This window comes from Chlorocebus sabaeus, chromosome 3 (genome assembly GCF_047675955.1).
Source record: "Chlorocebus sabaeus isolate Y175 chromosome 3, mChlSab1.0.hap1, whole genome shotgun sequence".
NCBI lineage: Eukaryota > Metazoa > Chordata > Mammalia > Primates > Cercopithecidae > Chlorocebus > Chlorocebus sabaeus.
The window spans coordinates 94,307,777-94,331,718 of NC_132906.1; the positions used below are offsets into that span (position 1 = coordinate 94,307,777).

At 56.6% G+C, this 23,942-nt stretch overlaps 2 protein-coding genes across 12 annotated transcripts in view; both read left to right on the top strand.

Moving 5' to 3' along the window:
• ATP11A (ATPase phospholipid transporting 11A) overlaps window positions 1-10,850 on the top strand; it is a 186,866-nt gene extending 176,016 nt beyond the window's left edge. Inside the window, exons 29-30 of one of the 9 annotated variants that reach the window (XM_038007909.2) lie at window positions 2,243-2,329; window positions 5,931-6,034. In XM_038007909.2, coding sequence (XP_037863837.1) covers window positions 2,243-2,320 — 78 coding nt within the window. In that variant the 3' untranslated portion in view covers window positions 2,321-2,329; window positions 5,931-6,034. Of the gene's footprint in view, window positions 1-2,242; window positions 2,330-4,581; window positions 4,686-5,867 lie in introns of all 9 variants that reach the window. The other 8 variants (XM_038007907.2, XM_007960942.3, XM_038007905.2 and 5 more) reach the window with 8 other exon arrangements.
• A 6,668-nt stretch (window positions 10,851-17,518) lies between these two features.
• Window positions 17,519-23,942, top strand: part of MCF2L (MCF.2 cell line derived transforming sequence like) — a 206,740-nt gene continuing 200,316 nt past the window's right edge. Inside the window, exon 1 of one of the 3 annotated variants that reach the window (XM_007960954.3) lies at window positions 17,519-17,580. The gene's annotated coding sequence lies outside the window, so the exon portion shown is untranslated. The remainder of the gene's footprint in view (window positions 17,581-23,942) is intronic. The other 2 variants (XM_073014513.1, XM_073014515.1) reach the window with 2 other exon arrangements.

A 23,942-nucleotide genomic window follows, 5' to 3' on the forward strand; every position in this document is an offset into this window, starting at 1 on the left:
CCTCAGGACTAGGAAATGACCACTTTGAAAGATAGTGTGAAAGGTTTGGATTTCATAAAACGTGATCAGTTCACGTGTCAGTACTGAGTTTCTTAATGACACGTGATTTTAAACATGAGGTAAATTTGAGATGACTGATGTTTAATTTTATGTTTCAACCTAAACATTCGATTAAACAGTAACCTGAAATAAGACACAAATAAGAGAAAAAAGACTAATACAAAAGGCAAATTATTTCATGTAAATACAACCCTGTTTTAAAATTAATCATTACTTTAAAAGGTTAAATTACATAATTTTTAAGGCTGGTAAATTTGGCTGGAAACGGTAGCATCTGTATCAGAAAATGCTGGTATTGGTGGAGCTGCTTATTTTCCACATTCCCAAGTTTTAGCCACAAGCAGAATTCTGGGTCTGGGGAAGACATGACGATACCGAGTGCCCCCTCAGGTGCAGAGGGTTCGGCAGGTGTGAGGACTTGGCCTCCGGCCCCCCATCCTTCTCAGCAGCTGGGCTCTGACTTCAAGCTCAACCCCAAGTCAGAGGCGGTGACCACATCCCCTACTCTGCTGCTTTACCAGGAAGCCTGCCTGTCCTCGGAGGGCCGCTGCACCTGTCACAGTCCCTCGGGACTCTATTAACAATGCGGGTTTTCAAGTTTCATCCCTGAAATTTCTAATCACTCCGTGAGGTGGGGCCCTGGACTGGGCAGTGCTGAAGCCCGGTGGGGAAACGAGGGGTGGGAGACCCCCGGCAGTTGCCACTCCTTCAGGGTGTGAGGCCGCCCAGGATGGACACAGCGGTGCAGTTGGGAGGAAGACGGGAAGCGAGGGGGCCCGGGGCCCCAGCCCTGACTCACTCATGCAGCTCAGACACTTGGGGGCTGGCTCCCAGCAGTGCTGCCATGCTGGGAGGGAAAACAGGTCACCATTCCTTAAGGGGCGCAGCCCCACCCACCACCCACCTCTAACAATCAGAATGGGACCCTGGCTTGAGAGCTTTCTTGGGACATTGGTGCCGATTTAAAATGTTGAAACCAATGCCGCCAGTTCCCGGCACTCCCTCCTTCATGCCTCCTGCCACAGTTTGTAAAAAAGAGCGAGCAAAACTTGTGGTGAAGAGACCCCCACTCAGTGTAGTGAAAATGTCCACACACAGCTCCACTGACTCGGGGACCACAGGCAGGAGAAACACAGCAGAACCTGCATGTCAGCTGCTGTGTGCAGGGAGGGGGGCCAGTGGGAGCAGGAGCCAGGGCCCAGGTCGAGACTCCACGGCCCCCAGTGCTTCAGGGGAAACTCGTTGCCGCCAGGCAGCCACTGCCCGGCCCTGCTTGTGGCCCGAGAAGCAGCTGTCCAGTGGTACTTTTCTCTAAGCACGGTCCTTGGTTCCTGAGCCCTTTAGCCGTGCAGTTGCACAGCAGGCACACGTGTTCATGACAGGGCTCTGTGCATGAAACACGTGTTCATAACCACATCCCATACATGGGGACATGGCAGACACGCATGTCACAAGGACACAAGGCACAGAGGAGACAGCAGGGCTGTGGGTCTGACCCTGAGAGAGAACAGGTCCAGCTTGAGGGTGTTTCCTGGGCCCCCAGCTGTGGCCACAGTGATGTGGCTTGAGATTTACGAGAGTCTCGGCCCCACCTGGCCCCTGGGTGCGTGTAGCTGCAGAGGTGCCTGGTCAGAGATGCCTGAGCAGGCAGGAGTTGAACTCGGGGGGTCAGGAGGGCCTGTCCCCGCAGGAGTCTGGGCTCTTCCGTGACAGTGTGCATGCAGCCTCGAGTCGGGGCTGCCGAGGGCCACGCCCCCAGATGCGTGTGCCCACAGGCCCTCTGCTCTGCGGCACATCTCTAGGATGGGAGGGTCTCGGGGCACTTTGAGAATGCCAGTGAGGACCCTCCCCGTCCCCGCCTTTGTTCAGAAGCCCCTGTTTTGCTGTGGGTCTCTTGAGTCCCACAAAAGCCTCGGCAACCCTTATGAACAGCCACACAGTGGGACCTGCAGAAGGCATAAAGCAGGGAGTGGGAGGGGCTGGCGGGTCATGGCGGGGGGCACCAGTGTCCACCTAGAGTGGCCAGAAGAACGTGCACATGGTGGCGAGCCTCTGACTAACTCAGCTCTGTCTGTTGTTTCTCTTTCCTTCCTGTTTCCTTCCATCTTCCGACCACTTTGCCTAAATCCCTACACCTTGTTCACACACCCCTCTGTGCGTGGCCGCTGACCTCGGAACTCAGACTAAGAGCCAGTGCCTTTCTGTCGAGCAGTCAACCATCTTTATGCTTTCTCAGACTTCCAGCAGCCTGAGTTTCTGATGGAACAAGGTGATGCTCCTCTGCCTTCCGCACGCTTGGGATGGTAGACACGGGGCAGCAGAGCCATGCCTGTCACCAGAGCCCCCAGTCCACGTGCTCCGACGCAGTGTCCGCCAGGCACTGGGCACGGCAGCCCCACATCAGGAAGCCCCACCACCTACTTACACCTTCACATGCACAGACTGATCGTGAGCTGTGCTTTCCATCAGTCACAGTTAACCAGGGTTTCTCCCTCAGCGTCCAGGCAGCCTCAGAACCCACCTGTGAGGGTTCAGACACAGCTGACAGCACAGAGCCGGCCACATGATCCCTCACACAGGTGTCAGAGAGGTTCCTATGCAGGAATCCTAAGCAGGAAGGTATGAGAGTTTGCAATTCACAGGTCATCCAGGCCCTGAGCTCACATACCCTTCCCTCCGCAGCCTGTAGAGTGTGGATCCTCCCTCACGCACCCACTTCTGTGCCCATTCTGCAGCTGGAAAGACTGACGACAGCTAGGATAACACGGTTTGCTCAGGACCCACGCACATTTCAGAAAAGGGGAGCCAGGCTGAGCCACACAGCTAGAGACAAAGGGGACAGAAGTGTTTGGTGTCAGATGTTCGACCAAATTCTCTTTTTACTGTTTTTTGAATGAAGACCTCTTTGAAAGCTTTCTGTTAATAACATGCTTTAAAAATGACGGCCCTGGCCTTTCTGGGCAGTGTAGAGGTGTTCACATGCCGTTTTCCTGCGGTGGCATCTGTGGTCAGAGCCGAGATTGCAGGGGCCTGCGTGCCGTCCTGAGGCCGCGTTCTGTCTTCCAGCCGTGTGCTCCGGCACCAAATCCCGCGTTCACGCGTGCCTCCAAATTAATGGTGCTCTGAAAATGCACGTTTGGCATTTTACTGTTTTACCAAATGCAGCCTAGAAAAATGCCCAGAGCAGAAAGGGCTTTTTTTCCCTTTAATAACATCATCTTCTATATATTTTAAACACCATTTTTAACTGACAAAATGGTCCTTTTTTAAGTCCAAGCAATTAATAGGAATCAAAATTTTTCTAATTTAGTGTCATCAGAATTTGTTAGATTAAATTGCAGAATTTCATCTCACCATTTCTATACTTGAAAACATTAGGGAAGAAATTATTAGGAACACTTTAATAACTCATAGGAGGTCCTTAAGAAACTAATTAAATCATGCCGACTCTAGGCTAAAAATATGCATTCTAACTATTGATGTAGTTTGTTGAGAGCTGATTTGCCTCTGAACATGTGCAGAAGCTGAGCCCGGCTGTGTAGAGACGGTGGCACAGAGGTTCGTTCTCCTGCTGCCTGCGAGGCCTCGGGCCCTGGCGTGACCCCCGCAGACAGGGCCGTGTCCGCACCTGAACACAAAGCGCCTGCAGCCAGCACGTGCCCGGCACACACAGGAACACACCGTGGTGCTGAGACCACCTGCATTCTGCAAAACTTTGGAGGAGTAAACATGTCACTAGTCCTCACATGGGGCATATTTTACTTCCAGTGGATGGTTTTCTTTTCATCTGTTCCTATGGAAAAGAAAAGCATCACAGGCCTGACGTATATATATGTGCGATTCGCACACATATGTCTGTGCTGGCATCTCCGCGTATCTGCATGCAGTTCGCCTCTCCATCCCTGTCCCAGGGAAGGGTGGCAGCCTCATCCTTTGTTTCCTGCTGCTCCTCACCTGGGCGTTTGCCCATTTGGACCTGCAGTTCTGCAATTCCAAGCCCGCAGTTCTTCAGCTCCCGCGCTTCCCTTATTCCTTGAATAAGGCTGGGCTACGAGATCTCAGTGGAGCACTGTGAGCACGTTGGCCTCAGGACACTCTGCAGGGCCCTGGCAGAGCAGCTCCTGAGGCTCGCTGTCTGCCATGGAAGTGGGTGTGTGACTGAACATGTGGCTCCAGGATTCCAGAGGTGCCCAGTGGACCTTCCAGCTGAGGGACCTGGGACCCTCTGCCTCCCACAGGTGCCGTGGCCCGTCCCTGAGCCTGTCACTGTCTCTCAGTTCTGGGCTTGGGCTCCTCATGGGAGCGGCCCTGCTGGGACAGTGTTTTCCCAAGACGCCCCTGAGCCCTTGCCCTGGCCGCTCCGTGACACCCCACGCGGACTCCCACAGAGGCTCAGTGCCTCTTCCTGCTGGGGTCCCACGGATGGTGCTGGCGGAGGCCAGAGCGCTCCTGGTGCTCGTGGGCCCTGGCTCAGCAGCCCCACGTGGCCCACGTTGCTCAGTGTCTTTCCTCGCCTTGCAGAGGGGCGTGAAGCACAAGGCTCCAGTCCAGGCCGCACAGAGCAGCGACGGGCCCCTCCTGAAGGACCTCCTACGGCGGCCAAGGCGCAGTTAGCTCCACGCTAGGTAACTGCGGCTGCTGCGTGCCGCCCGTGTGCTGTGACTGTCAGACCTGTTTTTCCTCCAAAGTTTTGCTGTGCTGTGCTGTGCTGTCTTTGATAACAAAGGTTCACGGTGAAAAAGAGCAGCTCTCTTTACACACACATGCATTTGCTGTCCCAGGTAAGTAACATGCCTGAGGGCAAGCCGACCACACATGGAACATGCTATGCACACCCACACACGTGCACACACTCCCCACACACAGCACGCAGCCTGACCGGGCCCAGCTTCATCAGATACAGGCTCACGGTCCTGGTCCCTGGGGGAAACGGCTTCACCTAGGCCTCTCAGGAAGGAGCCTGCTTTGAAATCAAACGTGGATATTGCGTGGTTTGTGTGGAACTGGGGCCCAGGCAAGTGTGAGTGCAGGTCTTCTGTGTGCCAGCCGGAGCACGTAGCTTGTCGCCTCTCTGACAGACATGGAGGCTGTGAAGACGCCTGCTCCTGCCAGCATTTCCGGCACTGGAAATGCTGGTCTAAAAGTGGGCTGGTCTAAAAGTGGGCTGACCTGGGGACGGCCCCCCGTCAGACAGATGCGTGCTGCCAGCCTCCTGCCGCTCCCCTCGCTGGTCAGACCTGCAGGGCCCTTGCACGTCCGGGGCCCCAGTGGGCTGTCAGAAGCCATGTGGGCCCCATCCATGTGGTGACACCCAAGGCAACATGCCAACAGGATGCAAACTGAGCATGTCCAGTACTCCATCAGTGCAGTCCCTGTGGGGTGGGGCCTGTCCTCTCTGGGGCAGTGAGTTCGCCTTTTGTTCGAGGGTCTCTGGGTACCAGTATAGCGTTCGAGCTCTCACTGCACAGGAAGCCAGCTATCAGGAGGAAGCTCGTAGGTTTCCCGTCCATGGCCTGTATCCCTGGGGTCCCTGGGTTCTTCCCTGGGATGGTGGGACAGGGGGACGGTCACTGTTGTTACTGAAAAGGAGAGGCACTCGTTCCTAGACAGAGACCCCTTGCCTCTGTATGGCTTCTCCAGTGGGGTGGATCCTGCCCAGCCTGCCCTCAGGACGAGGCCGTGTCCTGAGCTGAGTCTAGCAGTTCCTGCAGGAGGCGATGGTAGTGAGTGCATCCCAGAGTGGCCCAGGTCACCCCAAGCAGCCCCGTGGGGATCCCTGAGACTGACCATGTGTCTCGTTCTCTCAGCAGAATGGGTGCGCACAGCCTCGGGACCGCGACTCAGAATTCACCCCTCTTGCCTCTCTGCAGAGCCCAGGCTACCAGAGCACCTGTCCCTCGGCCGCCTGGTACAGCTCCCACTCTCAGCAGGTGATGCTCGCGGCCTGGAAGGGGAAGGTGTCCGTGGAGCCCCCACCCACCCTCAGCGGTTCCCGTCACCACTGCAGTTCCAGCCCGAGTCACAGCTGCCCTGGGACCCGTGTGCAGATGCTTGTGTGATGGATGGTCCTAAGCCTGTGGAGACCGCACATGCCTCTCCTGGCCCCCAGGAGCCAAGGAGGGGGTCACAGGCCTTGCCCTCGAGTGTGGCACGCTGGCCGCCTGGACCCAGCGCTGCAGTTGTTGAGCCACACCGGTCCCCCCGGGCATTCGGCTCGACTCAGAAGGGACATCCTGCTGGCGCACCCTGTGCGCTGTCATGCAGAGGCCATTCCCCCAGATCCGTGTCTTCACCCACCTACCATCATCGGCCTTTGCTGTCGCTGGGAGAGAAGAGCCATCCAGGCCCCCGGGGTGGCCATGTGTGGACACCTGTTGCTGTTCCTGCTCGCCCGGCCGCCACTCGTGCCCTCCATAGGGTGAGGTGGAGCTGTGGCGGCACGTCCTTTCCTCAGCAACCCTCCAATCCTCATGCTGTGGGAAAGGCCGGGTCACTCGGATACCATCATCCCTGCGGGGATGCACAGCCCTGTTCATCTGGGAGCAGCTTCCCTGTGGTTAAGTCTAAGCCTGCCTGCTCTGTGTGTCAGGGCTGGCTGAGTTTCGGTCTCCTCATCATCGCCTCGTGCAGAAAGCAGTGCCATGTGGGAGGACAAGGCCACGCCAGTGGCTTCCAGCCCTGCAGCACAAGTGCCAGGATGTCCATCGGCCACTCACCAGAGCATGGAGCCGTCAGTCCACTGCTACAGGAGAATGTTGATTTCGTGGGTGCGAGGGCCAGGAGACAGATACTTGACTATGATGGGCAGACATCCTCTGTCCCCGTGGAACGGTCACCATCAAGGTGGTGGTGGTGCCCCAGAACCTGTCTCGGGCTGATGGGGGCGGCCCACAGGACAGGGGTGGATCCCAGAAGGCAGCACTGCACCTCCACCCGCCTCCCACACTGCACCTCCGCCCGCCTCCCACACTGCACCTCCGCCCGCCTCCCACACTGCACCTCCGCCCACCAGGCTCTGCGTCCCCTTGTCCCCACATCCCCACGTCCCCACGCAGGGCTCTCCTTCGTCTTAGGATTCTGTCCAGCGCTGCTCTGGGTGGGTTAGCAACCCAAGGGCTGCTGTGATACAAAGTCCCTGTTGCTCTCTGTACTAGCGTTTCTATTTCTAGAAATAATCTTTGACGTAGCCTTAATGGTCCTTAAAGAAGACATTTCATTGTGAGATTCGGTACTGCTGCCTTTCAGGAAAGTACCAGACGCTGGAGGAGGAGCCGGCCCTCACGCCCACCCAGAGCCACACCGCCAGACGGGCTCCGGCAGGCGAAACCCAGAGGGTGTTTCCGAGGTGCTCGACAGTAGGTGTTTTTGGAAGCTCAAATTTCACCATTTGATTGTATAATCTTTTACCTATACAATATTTATTTGAACTAAAGGATAAATCGGCGGTAAGAACAGTGAACACAGTGGTTGAGATAAACTAAGGTGACAAATAAACACCACACCAAAGATGAGGGTAGTGAGCAACTGGCTTGAGCAGACAGAACGGGGAGGACTCCACCGTGTCCCGAGGTCCTCGTGCAGCTGCCCTGGCTTGGCAGCCCTGCCCACGCTACCCCCGCAAACAATGGTGTGTGCATTTTTACAGCCCTTTTTAAGAACCCAATATGGGCATAAATGTAATACCTGTATGGGGGGCAGATTCTCTGTATGTTCAGTTAACAAATTATTTGTAATGTATTTTTTTAGAAATCTTAAAATTGCCTTTGCACTGAAGTATTTTCATAGCTGTTTATATATCTTTTATTCATTTATTTAACATATTGTCTAATTTTTAAAATAGGTTTATAAAGCTTTCATTTTTAAGTTTATGTAATTTTGGCCACTTTACATTTAGATTCTGGTGAGAGTTTTGACTGAATGTTCAATCTCTGATGAATGTGAATTTTCAGATTTGATTTTATTCTCTACACACACCTCTTCCTTTCTTGGTATTTCTGGTGGCAGTGATTAGTTAAACAGCATATTTAAGGTACGATAATTTGCTATACTTTTTCTTTACAATTTGTTGCAATTTCCTCTGCTTTCTGTGTTTCATTGTTAATTTCCATCCTTCAGCCTTAAAAACAGAAGATTCTCCCATGAAGGTTTAGTAAGCTGGGTCCCAGCTCTGCCTGTGTGGAGACAGTCGCCATGTACCTCTGACAACAAGTCTTAGTGTGAAAGTCACTAAACTTTTACACACACCCAAACGTCTTTTAAAAAATTGCTTGGGAAATTATTAAATGAATGTACCTGATCATTTGAAATCGACAAGGGGCACGAGATAAAAACTAAAAGGATGAGAAGACTCAATGAATGACGTCACAGGGTCTTCACACAATTTTCCACCTCACAGTAGTTAGTATTTACTTGCCTTAAACTAACTTTGAAGCAAGTAATGTCAACTTTGAGCACTTTGTCGAGTTTTGAAAATCTTGTTTGCTGCTGCACAGGTTAATAAATTATCAATTTGTAATTCAGCATGTTGGTCAGAGACACAGTTGCTGATTCACACCCAGTCCCTGCCACAGACGGTCTCAGACACCCACGGTGGGCCTGCTGCATGTGTGTCCCGGGCTTTTGGCTCCACATTCACTCATAGCCATGTCCACTTGCAGGCTTGCACACGGGAACACACACATACATATGTACATGTACATACCACAAACATGCAAGCTCCCGCACACATGTATGCACACATGTACACAAGTGTGAGCTCCTACACACGCACGTGTATGTACACCAAAGCATGTGTGACATACATGTAGTACATGCACGTGTACACATACCACAGATGTGTGCACACTCCTGCACACAATGCATGTGCACATACCATGAATGGTGTAAGTTCCTACACACGGATGTGATACATGCATGTACATGTAAGCACACATGTACAGGCTCCTACAGGCTTGCTCTCACACGTGTGTATGCACACCAGAAAGACGTATGAGGTTCTACACCTGTACACATGCATACACACACATGCACATGTACATTCACTACAAACACATGCAGGCTCCTGCACACGTGAGCACACATGCACATGTACACACCCTAAGCATGCACAGGCTCCTACACACGAATATGCACACATGCACATGTACACACCCCAAACACGCACAGGCTCCTACATACATGCACATGCATGTGTACACCACAGACATGAGTTCCCAGACGTAAACACGTGCGTGCACCATACACACGTGAGCTCCCACACATGTACACACCACAAACGTGCAGGCTCCCGCACACGTGAATACATACATGCATGTATACACACGTGCCACAAGCAAGTGCACACTGTCCTGGTGTCCTGCACTGCATCCTGCCTCCTTCCTGAGGGCCCCTGTGAGGGGCCTCTGGCCGGGCATGGGAAGATGGGGCTCGTAGCCCAGACCTCCCTGGGACGAAGAGTCCCCCTCCTGGCAGAATGTCTAGGCTTTGCAGAGCGGGCCCGGGGTGAGATCGCAGCTTCACTTACACCAGCTGCTCTGTGAGCAGCACTTGGTGCCCTGGACAAGGTCCTTTCCCCTTCAGGGAGGTCCAGCCCCACAAGCTGAAACCTCCCCTTGGATCAGCCCTATACCAGGTGGCCACAGCAGGGCCGGCCACACCCACGACGCACCTCATCCCTGCACACGTCAGGGAGCACGGCCGGTCTTCTGCCACGAGCCAGCTGGGAAGGGCCGCGGCCTCCTAAAGCCCCAGTCAACCCGGCCTGTGTCGGAGCAGACGGGGCGAACAAGCAGGCCACACCGCCTCGAGGGAGGAGGCCAGATGCGGCAGCTTCTCCAACAGGGTGACCATCCGCTCGGCTTGCTGAGCGTTTAAACAAATGTTTAGACAGGCTGTTGTGACTTCTCTGAGTTGAGCCTTGGCCAGGGGTCTGGTGCCGTAGCAGGAAACCTCCAGCCTTGTTCTTCAAACCACTCAGCTTATGTGTTTTGCACTGACTAGTATTGAATAATGCAGCCACTTTTATTTAATGTTAATATTATTTATTTGGCAGCTCAGTGTCTAACAGCTTGATATGCAGGTCCTTGTATCCTACATTTCTTTAGGAAGTTACCCATTTGTAACTTTAGAAACAGGAAAAATGTCAGTTGGCAAATGCAATCTTTTTTTTTTTTTAAGCTAAAGGTGGGTGAACTGGAATGAAAATCTTTCTGATATTGTGTCTATAAGCAGCTTTGATGGGGATGTGTTAGAAGTGTCATGAAAGTGTGATTCTACTTTTGCAGAAAAAATCTAAAGATCAATTTATATAGCTTTATTTTTTACTTTATCAAAGTATACAGAATTTTAATATGCATATATTGTGTCTGACTTAAAATTATAATGTCTGTGTTACCATTTAAAATGTCTATTCATTAGGTAATGTAGTAAAAGAAGGTCTTCAAAAATGTATTTAATATGAATGGTATCCATAGCTGTCATCATCATAAATACTGGAGTTTATTTTTAAATTATTAAACATAGTAGGTGCATTTAACATAAATCAAGCCTCCACACAGTAACATTTAACTGATAATTCATTAATCTGCTTTGAAAAGTTAAAATATAAATTAAACCAAATCTAACATTTCTGTAAAGTTTATTTTGTATGCTCCTGTTTTTAACTTTTATTTCTGTAGATAAACTGACTTGATAATATTATATTGGACTTTTCTCTAGATTATCTAAGCAGGAGACCTGAATCTGCTCGCAATAAAGAATAAAAATCTGCTTCAGTTTCGTTATAAAGAAAATCACACAAGTGGTGTGTACATTTTCTGCTGTTAGAAACTGTACAGTCAGAACACTTCTGCAGCGTGCTTCTGTGTGGGATGAAGGTGACAAGCCCAGTGTGGGTGGTGTGGGCCCTCGGCCGCCACCCCCTGCAGGGATACCAGGTGTGCCAGGTGCAGGGCCCTGGTGCTGACCCTCCTGGACTCCAGAGCCTGCACAGGTTGAGAAACTCAGGACTGGGTTTCCCAACCTTCTGGTCCATCCCCACCAGGAGCTCCTCCCTGACCTCTGCCAAGCCCCCGCCTGCCACCTCATTCTTGGGGTCTAGGTGCCCCCTTTCCATCCCAATTCTCCCTCTTGACCAAACCCCAGGCTCCTTCAGGCCCTTCAGCCTCCTGAGCTCTGTTGACTGAACCCAACCTTTCCCACTCTGAAGTAGATGGCATTTCTCTGCCCCCGGCCACTCCCAGCCCTGGCAGAATTCTGAGTGCTGCCACGGAGCCCCTGGAATGCCCCCTGGCCCAGAGGCCGTGGCCTCGTCCCAACCCTGACCTCTCTTGAGTCCCCACCCGGCCTGGCCGTGTCATACTCTACAGTTTTGTGTCTTGTCTGGAAACACCAACTTCAAAAACAAATTGCCACCAGAGTCCAACTGCTGGGATCCCGGCTCCATTGGGGTGAAATCCAGAGCATCCCTGGCGGCTGGTGCCTGAGTCCCACCTGGCCACATCTCCTCTCCCTGCTCAGCCACTGCTTCCCACGGAGTCTCAGCTCAGGGCCACCTGGGAAACACCCCGGGGGGGGACAGCGGGGTCCCGGCTCGCAGGCTGGAATTCTAAACACGGGACTTTTGCTGGCTCCTGAACGCCACAAAGTCACGGGCTACTTTTCACAGGCAGCACACAGGCAGCACTCCAAAGGCATCTGTGGGGTGAATGAACCTACAGCCGCCCTGGATTCTCTCTGAAATGCCTTCCTCTCGTTCCCTGGTTTCTCCGAAATGCTTTCCTCTCATTCTTCGGCTTCTCAGCATCTTCATGTGGGCTTATCTTTACCTTTCCATACTCCAGGTGTCCTTGGGGTATCCTCAGGTGTCCTCAGGGCATCCTCAGGTGTCCCCAGGGTGTTCTGGCATCCACCAGCCCGCCCAGGGCATCCGTTGCTCCCCCACATCAACTGAGGGCTGTTCCATGCCAGCCTCGTTCTCTCACCTGGGACAGGATTGCTGGGAGGGCTCGGGGGGATGGGGGAAGGCCGGCCAAGCCCAGAAGGGCTGGAGGGAGAGCGAGGCCAGCATAAAATGGCCCTCAGCTCATGTGGAACCACAGATGCTGGCTTGGGGCCGCCTCCAGGCTCTGACAGGTAGACTGGTTTGTTCGGGTGTCCTCCGGTGTCCCAGCAAAGGGGACATTCCAGCAGCACCTGGGGCTGAGAGAGATGGAGAAGGAGGGTGGAGCCCGGAGAAGAAATAAAAGTTGGAATCAAAAGTTGTTTGCTAGGAGAAGAAGAGCCATGTCCCTGTCTCAAACGCGTGGGTGAAATACGTGTTTCCTGTGAGCACACTGCTGAGGCTCGTCTGTGCACTAACCCCTGGGTCTCCCTGGGTGTGGAAGCACCGCCCCGTCCTCTGCCTGCATCTCCTCTGGGCGCTCTCCACGTGGCGCTGGGGTCAGAGCCTGCCCCACTGACCTCCTTTTAGCTTGGTCCCCTCTATAAAGACCCCGTCTCCAGCCAAGGTCACGTTCTGAGGCACTGGGAGTTAGCACTCCAACATCTCTCTTCGGAAGCCACGATTCAACCCCCAACACTCTGTTCTGAGGGGCCATGGAAACGCCTCGTCCGGCTTCGGGGCAGTCACACCTGGGAGCAGCCGAGGTGGCCTGCAGGGCAGTGGCCTGCCGGGTGGATCCGGGCCTGCACGGAGGTGGGGTGGGGTTGGAGGGGTGTTTAGGGCCATGGCTGCTCTTCGGATGACAACCTGGAACCCACCAGGGGAGCTCGCTTGCCATTGGTCCGAGTGGTTCAACCTGGGTGACTGCAGTCGACTGCGTCCCCAACCCGCAAAGGCATCCAGGAAGCCACCCGGGGCCCCTGCTCAGGGCAGGGCAGAGCCAGACACACGGCAACAGGCGAGCGGCGCCACAGAGGATGAGCCGAGGCAGCATGCACGAACGTAGGGCTAAAATCAGTGGCTCACTCATCTCACATGGCTTCCTGACTTCTTAAGACATCAGTGTTTAAGAGAAGAGCAGGCCGCGGCGGGCAGGTGACCCCTCACTGTCACCCCAGGGGGAGGGGCGGGCCGTGGTGGCCGGGCGACCTCTCGCCGTCTCTGTGGTGGCATCACTGTCTTCCTGCCAGCCAAGTCGGCCAAGTCATCGGAGCAGCAGGAGAGTCTCAACAGAGACCCTCCGGGACCCTCCCAGCCCGGCTCAGCTCTTGTTTCTCACCTTGTTTTAGCAAAATTCTCCCCAAAAGGTGGCGATACTTGTTGGCTCTGTCTCCGTACACACCCACATCTGCCTCCCGCTCCTTGGACAGCTCCCGGGCCCTTGTGGGATGGCTGGGTCCTGTCTGGCTCTGCTTCCCAGCGGGCACTGGCGCAGGCCACTGCCCCACCTACCCTCCTGGTCTGCGTTCTTTGCCTTCACAGCATGAATCTCACCCCGATTTGAGGCTGTGTCTGTGTTCATTAACCCATTTTCTGTCTATTTTTACTGAGACGTAAAGTCCAAGAATTGAGAAACTTTGCCTTGCTCCGGGCCGAGCCCTGCGTCCAGCACAGGGTGTGGGGTGCAGGAAGGACTCAGTGACTGTGGGGCTGGCTAGACACAGACGCAGGGCCCCTGCCTGGCTTAGCTTCCCAGTGAGGGATTCCAGGTGCTGGGTGCCAGTTTCGGGCTGTAGCCAGTCAGACCACCCTGGCCAGAGGTTTCAGGACAAGGACTGGCAGGAAGCCCTCCCTGTACAGCTGGAGCCCGTGAGGCAGAGCCGGATGGCACCTGGGCACTGAGAAGCCAAGACCTCGGCGCCTTCATTCTGGAGGAGGGGTTGAGGGAGGGACAGTACCACTGTCTTGTCTAGGCAGGGTTTGTGCAGATTTGAGAGCTGGAAGAGGCCAGGGTAGGCCTGTCCTGCTCCCTCCAGCCGCCCCGAACTCCAGAAAGGCCAGGCCTGAGTCTGCCTGCAACGTATTCAACACAGAAGGACAGATTCCGAGACAAACCAGGGTGGCTACAGGTTTACGAGGGGGCCCTGTGGTCTTTTCTCTGTAGGTGGGAGGACACTGTCACCGCCTTCCTCGGCTGTGTAAGGCGAGCGAAAAGGTGTCTTCCCCCTGAGATATGGTCACTCCTTTTCTTTCCCTTACGGACATCTTTGTGGGAGCTATGCTTTCACATAAAGCATTTAATCTCCAATGGTAAAGTTTCCAACACTAAGTGGAGAAATTGGAACAATTTGGAAGCAGATGAACCCTCCTAAACTGCTTATAGGACACAGTGACCACACGGAGATGCCCTGGAAGGATTCCACCCTTTGGGGTCACAGGCACGGGCACCACGGCTTCCCAGGTGCTTGATACCTGAGCTCGCTGTGTCGCACGACTTACGTGGAATCCACAGACGCAGGCCGTACTCCCATCCAAGTGCAGAGCCCAGACACGTGTGCGGAGTCTGTGGGTGTGCTACCGTGTGGCGTCCATCCTGCTTTCCCCTGCAGCCTCAGCTCCTACTGGATCTGCTGGCTGGTAGGCGGTGACGCCCTGATGGGAGTTGTCCCTGAGGTCTCTGCTCCTCCTGCTGCGCTCGCAGGGAAACCTGTTTGTGACGTCATCTCCTTGTGCCCCACTGGGCTTTGAGGCTGTGAAAGCTGGTGGAGCACAAAGGCCTTGCCTGGCCCTAACAAGCTCGGCCCCAGCAGGACACCGCGGGCAGCCTGTGATGCGCTGCTCTGGGGCTTTGTCCTCCGCTGAATTAATTTCCTCTTGAATTGCCTCAACTTTAGAATGCGCCCTAGCCTTTTCTGAAGGCACACACATCTTGGGGTTTTGTCCTCTGTATTTTTGCTGCATTGGTTTACTGTGTGCCAAGGCGGAAAGCTTTCATGGAGAAGACGTTCTGGCTTCTTGTCTGTCTGTCTGTGTCCCCCGAGGGCTGCGGGCCAGCTCCATGCCCATCCACGGTGTGCAGGCAGAGGCATCTTTCAGGATAGCAGGTGGAAATCCCTGCTTCCGGGCAAAGTCCGTTCCAGGGTGGTGCCCACTGTCCACGTACCTGTGGGTTTGGGCCTGCACCCTGCACAGATGTGTGGAGCAGGCTCGTGGCTGGCTGGGGTCACTGCCTGTCCCCTCCTTTTCCACAGCTGTGGTGCCATCCGCTTGCACGTCCTGCAGGAGATCCTCAGGGCGGGTTCCCACAGGCAGCCTCCCTTTGGACTTTTATTGCTCGATTAAATGATATTTAATTCAGCCTGTCTGACAGTCTGACAGAATGTGCCGTGTTACCAGAGGGTCTTTGATGCCGTTGTGAGAAAGGGGGCGTTGGTCTCCAAATAAAAAAAAACAACAAAAAACAGGTAAGAAACACCATGTGATCCTACTCTGACATTTTTAACTGGAACCTGTGAGAAGGAAAGCCTGTTCTGGTCCGACTCTCAAAGCTCCTGAATGCATTGCTAGTGACAAGCCCTTCCTGTCTCCGGGGCTAATTATGTGAAGAAATGTTACTGGGTTGAGGGAGCTCCCTTGGGTTTAATTTCCTGTCCCTCTCAAATCATCCCTCCTCCTTCCCTGAGCCCAGCCTCGCCTTTTCCTGCCCATGCTGGCAGGTTCTGGCCTTTCCTGGACCCCTCTCCTGCCCCCTGCACAGGTCTCTGCAGGGCTTCTGCACGCTGGGGAGGGCGGGTTCCCCAGTGGAGACACTCCCTGCGGGTCTGAGTGGAGCCCGGGGTCCCTGCACGGTCACCGATGCTGCTGCTCCAGGGAACGGACTTGCAGGAGCAAGGATCCAGTACCCGACACACGTGTGCTCCCCCAGGAGAAATTCTGCAGCCAGGCGTGGTCCACACACCCTCCTTCCGGTCCACGCACCCTCCTCCCGGTCCACGCACCCTCCTCCCGGTCCACTCACCCTCCTCCCGGTCCACGCACCCTCCTCCCGGTCCATGCACCCTCCTCCCCGAACTCAGTCTGTGTATCACATGCCTGTCCTCAGTGTTCTCACCTCAGGTGGGCACAGAGCGGTGGACTGCACTTCCCACTGCCTGCTTGGTTAATGTTTATCTCCCTCTTGCCAGAGCTTTGTTTTCATTTCATTCAAACAGGTTTGCTCTTTTTACCCACTAAATAGAGACGTTTTAAAGCTCCAACTGCAAGTGCTAAAGTCTGTAGCTGGGTCTGCATCTTCCATGATTTTACCTTTTTATGTCACTTCACTTTTTTTTTTTTTTTAAGTTATCAGTAAGTTTCCACTGAACCTTGGAAGACACAAGAATTAAATGGTAGGGTCTTTTATAGTTATTTATTTATTTATTTTTGCAAACAACTTCTGCCGCACTGTTAGGTACCACAGTAAGGCCGCGCTGGCAGAGGCCAGTGTCCTGTGCTGTGACCCACAGACCAGTGGCTCCTTACTCACTCCAATACTGAGGAGTGAGGTGGGTTCTTGTCCCTTTTTACCCTAGGACCTAAATATGGGGTCCTGATTTCTGCTGCTAACCTAGTTAACTGGTAATCTGTCTTTGGTACGCTGGGAGCTCTGTGTGCACTAACCTGTGGGCCCCAGGACGCTCTGGGACGGCTGCACAGACGAGAACACAGGCCAGGAGGGTTTGTTAGTGACTTATCTGATGTCACAGGCTGGTCAGCTCAGCTGGGCCACATTCCAGTGGCCCCAGCCCTGTCCCACGTGCCCCCCGGCTTTCTCCTGGGAAGCTGCAGGGAAGGGTCCAGCTAGGGCGATCTCCCTGTGGGGCTTCAGAGTGGACACAACTTCCCTGCCAGGGGGCTCGGATCCAGGGGGGCAGGTGGGCCCCGTTTTACAGGTGAGCCCAAGGAAGTGAGTCCTGGGCCCCAGAAGACCACCGACCCGTCCCCTTGTCCAGCCCTCTCCCCTCTGGGCAGGGCCGAGGGTGACCCCAGGTGGCAGGAACTGCACCCCTTAGGCACGACCCCGCCCCGCTGCCCCGCAGTCGCCCCCACGCCCCCCACCCCCCATCACATCCCCACCCCGTCGCCCCCTCCCCCGTCTCGGGCACAGCGGGGAGGGGTAGGAAGAGGGGGAAGTGTGAGGAGAGCAAAGGGTGGGGAGAGGGGGAGAGGGGGAGAGGGGGAGAGGGGGAGAGGGGGAAAGGGGGAGAAGGGGAGAAGGGGAGAGGGGAGAGGGGAGAGGGGAGAGGGGAGAGGGGAGAGGGGAGAGGGGAGAGGGGAGAGGGGAGAGGGGGAGGCTCTTCCCATAGCCCCGCCTCGCCGCCCTTCCCCCGCCGCTCTGGGCTCTGGCCCCCGCCCCGCCCCGCCCCGCCCCGCCCCGCCCCGCCCCGCCCCGCCCCGCCCCGCCCCGCCCCGCCCCGCCCCCGGGCCCCTCTCCGCCCCTCCCCCTCCCCAGCCCTCCGCGCGCCCCGCCCCGCCCCGCCCCGCCCCTTCTCCCTCCCTGCCCAGTATCCGCGCGGCCCCGGGAGGAGGCGTCAGGACGCGCGGACACCTGCGAGGCGCGGAGCTCGGCGGACGCGGGAGGGCAGCACCACGGGCGGCAGGTGCGCGCGGGGCGGGTCCTGGAGGGGACGCGGGGGTGACGGGAGGGGGCGCGGGGCGGAGCCGGGCAGGACGCGTTGCGGTCGCTCCCGGAGCGGGGCCGTCTCCCCCGCGCCCCCCTCAGCCCGGCTGGGGACAGGCGCTGGGACCCGGCTCGCGGTCAGGGCGGCCCCGGATCGGCCCCCGCGGCCGCTGCCCAGTGTCCTGCGCTGGGAACTTCGAGGCGCCTGGGGTGCTCGGAATGGCCGTGGAGGAGCCCCCGCGAGTGTCCAGGCGCCCAGGCCCCCTCCGCATTGTCACGGGGGGCCTCACGCCCCGGCAGGTGTCAACGCCTGGACGGGCTTCTGCCGACGTTCCCTTGGGCACCTCGTAGGGCCACCCTGGGAGCTGTGCCCACCCCTTCCTGCCAGAGCGACGGGGGCCGGTGTTCAGGAGGGCGCCCAGGGACAGGGCTGGAAGGAAGGGTAGCTTGGGGTCAGGCTGGGGTCGAGCCCACATCTGGGGGCTGGGGACAGGCTGGGGAATGTTTTTAGGTAATCTGGAGCGGAGGGTAGCCTGGGGTCGGGTCCACACCTGCATCTTTCATCTGCCTGCTTGTCCCGGGCCAGGGTCCCCTTGGCCACAGATCCCCAAGCGGACAGCGGGAAGGCCGTGGACCGCGGGCTGGGCAGACTCCTCCTAGGAGCCCTTTTGACCTGGCTTGGTTGCGCTGGGCCCTCTGTGGCTCTTCTCCCAGCTGCGGGCCCCTGGCCTGGCTTCAGAGCCTTATATAGGATCCTGCCGGAGGGTTGGGCCAGAGGGGGCTCCGGAGCCCAGGCGGGCTCGCTACCTGGAAACTCCCGCCCAGGGGCGTGGCCCGCATGACCCTCGCAGAGCCGGGACCTTGAAGGGGTTAAGGTGGCCCGGGCCGCCCAGGCAGGATGTGCCGGCATGGCTGTGGGAGGCCCCAGGATGTGTAGCCACGGGGACCGGCACGGCTGGCCACAAAAATAGAAGTGAGGTCCCCAGGGCTGCAGGCTGCAGAGTGTCGGTGTGGCCCCTCCCTGGCAGGCAGGAGACCCACATGGCCAGGTGGGTGCTGGATGCTGGGACTGAGGAGGAGCCCCTAGCCCTGGGGGGTTCCTAACATGCAAACTGTGGATCGAGGAGTCCGGGGCTGGTCGTGAGAGCGGAATGTACACCCAGGCATTGCCTGAGTTCTGCAACCTCCATGGGTAGCTGGGGGGACAGGACACCGGGAGCCTGCAGAGCCCTCAGCCCTGGGGGGGGGGGGGCAGTGAGGACTCTGGGGCCAGCTGGCAGCTAGGTGGGCAGGAGATGGGGGTTTTAAGGCTCCCTCAGGACTCTCCTTCAGCCCTTCCCCATCCTGTGGGGCCAGCCCCGCCCTCCCAGGTCCCAACTTCACCAGACTGTGCAGAGGTCCCAGTGTCCCCGATTTCACCAGGCTGTGCAGGGGTCCCAGCGTCCATGGCTCAAACTTCCACATTGGGTTTCCCCAAGAACCCCCACACCGTCTGTGAAATGAGGGAAGCCCCTTCCCTGGGGGCCTCACAGAATTGCTGTGAAACCTGAGATTGTGGGAAACTGCTGGAATCCGTGAAGGGTCTGCAAAGTTAGGTGAGCTTAGGAATCTGCAGGCTTTGACAGGGACCCCGTGGCCTGCCTCCCCCATCGCTGTGCTTACCTCAGGACCTGCAGGCACAGCCAGGTGCAGAGGGGAAGGGGCACAGTCATCACCTCACCAAGGTGATTGGATTTGCTGCAAGATGAAAGGGCTGTGTGCAGCTTCACATCTGTCCTCTGGAATTCAGGTCTCTCCACCGCCCTCCGAGGCCCCCTCCTGAGGTTTCCCTTTCACTGGTCCCGGACTGGGTGGTCCCAGTCTGCTCTGCTGTGGAGATGCACCCTTGCTCACATCGAGGACCCCAGGGAAGACTTTGGTTGGAATCTGAACGTTTATCTTGGAAAGGCAGCCTCTTGGTGACCCAAGGTCCCTTCAGAAGAGAGGCACCCCGGTCTTTACAGCCACATAATTTGCGTTTGTAATGTGGTGGGAGAAGGCCTGGGATTGACAGAGGGCATGGAGGAGATGAGTGGTGTAGATAGACTGGCCGAGAACACCACCGGTTGGCAGCCTTTTGTCACCAGTTGAGATGATTTGGGATCATTTTCGGAGGCTCCCGGAGCAGCCACGGTTAGCACTGTGACCAGAAGGATGGAGTTGTCAGGTTCTGGGTGCAGCCCAGCTTTCTGTTCCGCCCACCCCGCTTCACTGTCTGCACTGGCTCCCAAGGACGCTGCGAGACTCTCATGTGGCAGGTGCACGGCTCTGGGCTGCATCTTGGTGACAGGAGCCCCCTGGCATCCCAATGCTGGTTCCTGGGCCCCACCACAGACCTTCCCACCTCACAGAGGGGACAGGGGCCTGCATCTTCAGCAGGTACTCAGTGATGTTTCTAGGCTCCAACTTGAGTCACCAATGGATTCCCTGTGGAGGGTCCTTCAGAGGACAGCAGGGCACTGGTCAGGGGCATGCTGGCTGAGAGCCCACCCTGAGAGGAGGCCAGGCCAGTGGAGCACAGGGCCCCAGCTTGGAGTGCAGGTGGCAGAGTCTTTAGCGCATGGCCAGCTGGAAGCAGCAGTGGCGCTTTGAGAATTTCAAGTCTTGTCCAGAGGCCTTGGTAACCCCTCACTCACAGGCCTGTTCATGGCAACCCCCTCTTTGGGAAAACTACATCATGAGGGTCACTCCTGGCTTCCTAAAGTGAAGCTCTCTGAGCTTTCAGCCCATGGTAGGATACGGGACACTGTATGGCCACGGAGAAGCTTTCGGACATCTGTGAGGGCCACCATGGTGAACACGGTGGTCAGGAGCCCAGCATGAACTGGACTCAGTGGAGCATCGGGGCTGCCCCGGCCGGCTCTGCGGGGTTCCCAGGAAGCCCACTCCTCGTCCCCAAGCATGCCCAGGATCTCCTCGGAGCCCTGAAGGGTCGTCACAGCAGGGACAATGATGGCTCAAGCGGCCACTGGAACCAGAGCTGGGAAGCTGTGGGACGTCCCAGATGAAATGTAGGATGTAAGGCACTGTTGGGGGCCATGCAGCTCCACCTGTTGAGAAAGTGAAGAGCATTACTGACACTTCCATCATGATGTAAGGAAATCAAAGCAAATCTAGTCAGAAAGTGATGCCGTGGAGACCAGAGAGGGTAACCGTGTTTTCTTCGCAGTCTCCATCTTCACTTTTCATTCATTAGAGAAATAGCAGAAAGAAAGCAGGAACACCCGTGGGGACAGGCCGGCTTCTGTGCCCAGGTGGGCAGACTAGAGTGGCAGGTGGAGCCGGGGCGAGGGCGGCGCTGACTGGCAGTGGGGACCGGAGTGAGGGCCACAGTCAGGGGTGTCGGCCCAGCATCCGCTCTGTGCCAAGGCCTAGCTGGCCTCTCACCCTGCAGCGGCAGAGACAGCCCCGGAGGTGCCCTGTGGCCCATCCAGCCTCAGCTCCAGCCCGAGCCGCAGCCCTGACCCCGCCCTGACCCTGGCCCCCGCCCCAGCTCCGGGCCATGGCTTTGCAGCCTTCACTCTTTAGGGAAGCTCTCCCAGCTCCGCCTATCCTGGGGCCGCCGCCCCCCCCCCCCCCACACCACGTTATTATTAATACTGGCTATTTGGAGTTGACGCAGTGTCGTGAGTGGCAGCTGTGCGGTGGTGGCGAGGACCTTCCTATCTTTAGGGCCCAGCGCCTGGGATGGGATACACCGTGTGGCCACGAGCTCACTGCTTCCCATATGCCTGGCCCAAGTAATGTCCGTCCAGTCCTCAGCGGCTTTCCCCAGCATGGGCAGGTGCTCCACGGCCTCTGATCCTCTCCGTGCACCACCCAGGCTGGGTACGGGGCATGAGGTGGGCGCATGTTTGTTTTGTTTGCTTGGAGCCTGTGTGCAGAGGAGGCTGCCTGCCCCCTGGGGGTGTCCACACTGCTGCTGAGTAAAGGAACCACCCCTGTGAACCGAGCTCGGCAGGTGCTGGAACTGAGTCGAGGTCCAGCCTTTCACCAGTAGCCACTCACAGCCTCCCTCAGGCCCACCCTGCCAGACGCGGCAGCAGCAGGGGTACCGCCCACGGCCATCCAGGCGCTGCTCCTCCTGCCCCAGCATCCTTCACTCCCCCGTGGTGCCCCCACCCCGGGGACCCTCAGCACTAGCCTCCCCTCCTCCATTTGCTATTCCGCTGCTTGTGTCACTTCACCAGCTATTCAGGCTAGAAGCCCAAACAGCCTGCCTGCCCCCTAAGTCCGTGAGTCCCCAGCTGCCGCCATCTCCAGACTCTTCTTGTCCATCACACCCCTGCCTCCCGCTTCCCTCTTCGGGATCCCTCCCCATCGGTCAGCGTCAGCTGCTCTCAGGCCCTGTGTGCCGCTCTTGGCCCTGAGCTTCTGCCCCATCCCTGTCTGACTTCTCGACACCTGCTTCGGGCCCTGCACCCACCACCACCCCACCCTGTGCCCCCCCCAGGGAGCACCAGGCAGGGCCCCCTCCCCCCATGCCGGGTCTGCCCCTACTTGGTGGTGGCTGCTGAACCTGTGCACACTCCCTGGGATCTGAGCTTCTCGGGGGGCAGGAGCTGCCCTGACGTTTGTGTCCTCGGCAGATGCAGTAGGTGCATCATAAACTTGGACTGAGCCGTGTTGACTTGGTTCTTCCGTGCTGCTGGGCCGAGTTCTAGCCGCCCATGACTGTATCCGCATCTGTAGACGGATTTAATTCTGTGTGTGTGTGCATGAGGCACCTCGCTCAGCCCAGGACCACAAAGCCCAGGGGGCCCAGGCCTCTCAGTCCAGCCTTCGGCCTTCACTGCTGACCGGCTTCTCGGGGCTTTGCACAGGGGAAAGCAGAAACTCCAAGGGCAGTGGCACCCGTTGGGTGCCCTGTGGTCAGGCTGGTCTTGGGATTTTGAAGAGAACAGACATGAACAGCACTGCGTCTGGCTTTGTCATCCATTCTCTCAGGGCAGGAAAGTCTGTTTTCTTGCCCTCAGGAAAACCCACTGCTGGAGAAATAGCAGTTTCCAGACGCTGTCTACCCAAGTAGCTTGCGGTTAACTCCGACGTCCTTTGCCACGTGAGAGCTGTTGTCCGAGGCAGCTGGAGGAGTGAGATCCTAGAGGAAAGAAGAACCTCTAAGCAGGGTCCACACCGGCCCAAAGACTCCTGGCCCCAGGTATCCTCACACAACACCCAGGGGTCCTCAGGACCCCGGAGCTGACCTGCACCTGCTGCGGGAGAGGACGGCCTGGACCTGCCCTGTGGAGGGAGGGATCGCTGTGCCCCTTTCTCCACCACGTCAGTGTGAAGGGCCGCACGTGCCGTCTGCAGCCTTCACTGGGTAAAAGTGAAGGTCCCTCACCTGGATCTTTGCCACCGTATCTTGAGCTCAGGTGGTTAGGAATACTTGGAGAGTCTTGCCTCATAGTGGAGAGAAACAGCAGAACAGCCTCTTGGGTTGGTTTCAGGATGGCGAGCACGTGGTCCTCATGCTTGGTGTCTGCAGAGCCCGGCTTGGGGACGCGATTGCAGCCAGGGACGTAAACACGACCGCACACACCTGGCCTTTCATTTTCCCTTTTGGAGGTTTCAGATCACGATCAGCCTGCTCATGTTTGAAATTCTCTGAGCAGAATTTGGAAGAAAAAAAAGGGCAAAATAGCATTTTGTTTTGTTTTTTATAACAAGGGACACTTTTCTTCCTACTTTTTATTCATTGAAATTAGATTTAAGCAACCAGAAAATAAGCCTTTAGACCTGCACCGGGTCGTCCTCAGGTCTGTGCCCCCCAGACTTTTCTGCAGAGATGAAGCAGGTGCCCAGACAAGGTGGTGAGCACAGCTGGGTCCTAGTGCCAGCCACTGAGGGTGGGCATGAGACGCACAGGCAGCCTCATGGTAGGCTCTGTGAGTCAGTTGGAGAACACGCCACACGTGAGCAAAAGACATGCACGAGAAACCACACAGGAGGCCGGGCGCGGTGGCTCAAGCCTGTAATCCCGGCACTTTGGGAGGCCGAGGTGGGCGGATCACGAGGTCAGGAGATCGAGACCATCCTGGCTAACACGGTGAAACCCCGTCTCTACTAAAAAATACAAAAAATTAGCCGGGCGCGGTGGTGGCGCCTGTAGTCCCACCTACTCGGGAGGCTGAGGCAGGAGAATGGTGTAAACCCGGGAGGCGGAGCTTGCAGTGAGCGGAGATCTGGCCACTGCACTCCAGCCTGGGCTATAGAGCGAGACTCTGTCTCAAAAAACAAAACAAAACAAAACAAAACAAAAACAAAAAAACCACACAGGAGCCGGGACGTGTACCAAGTTCT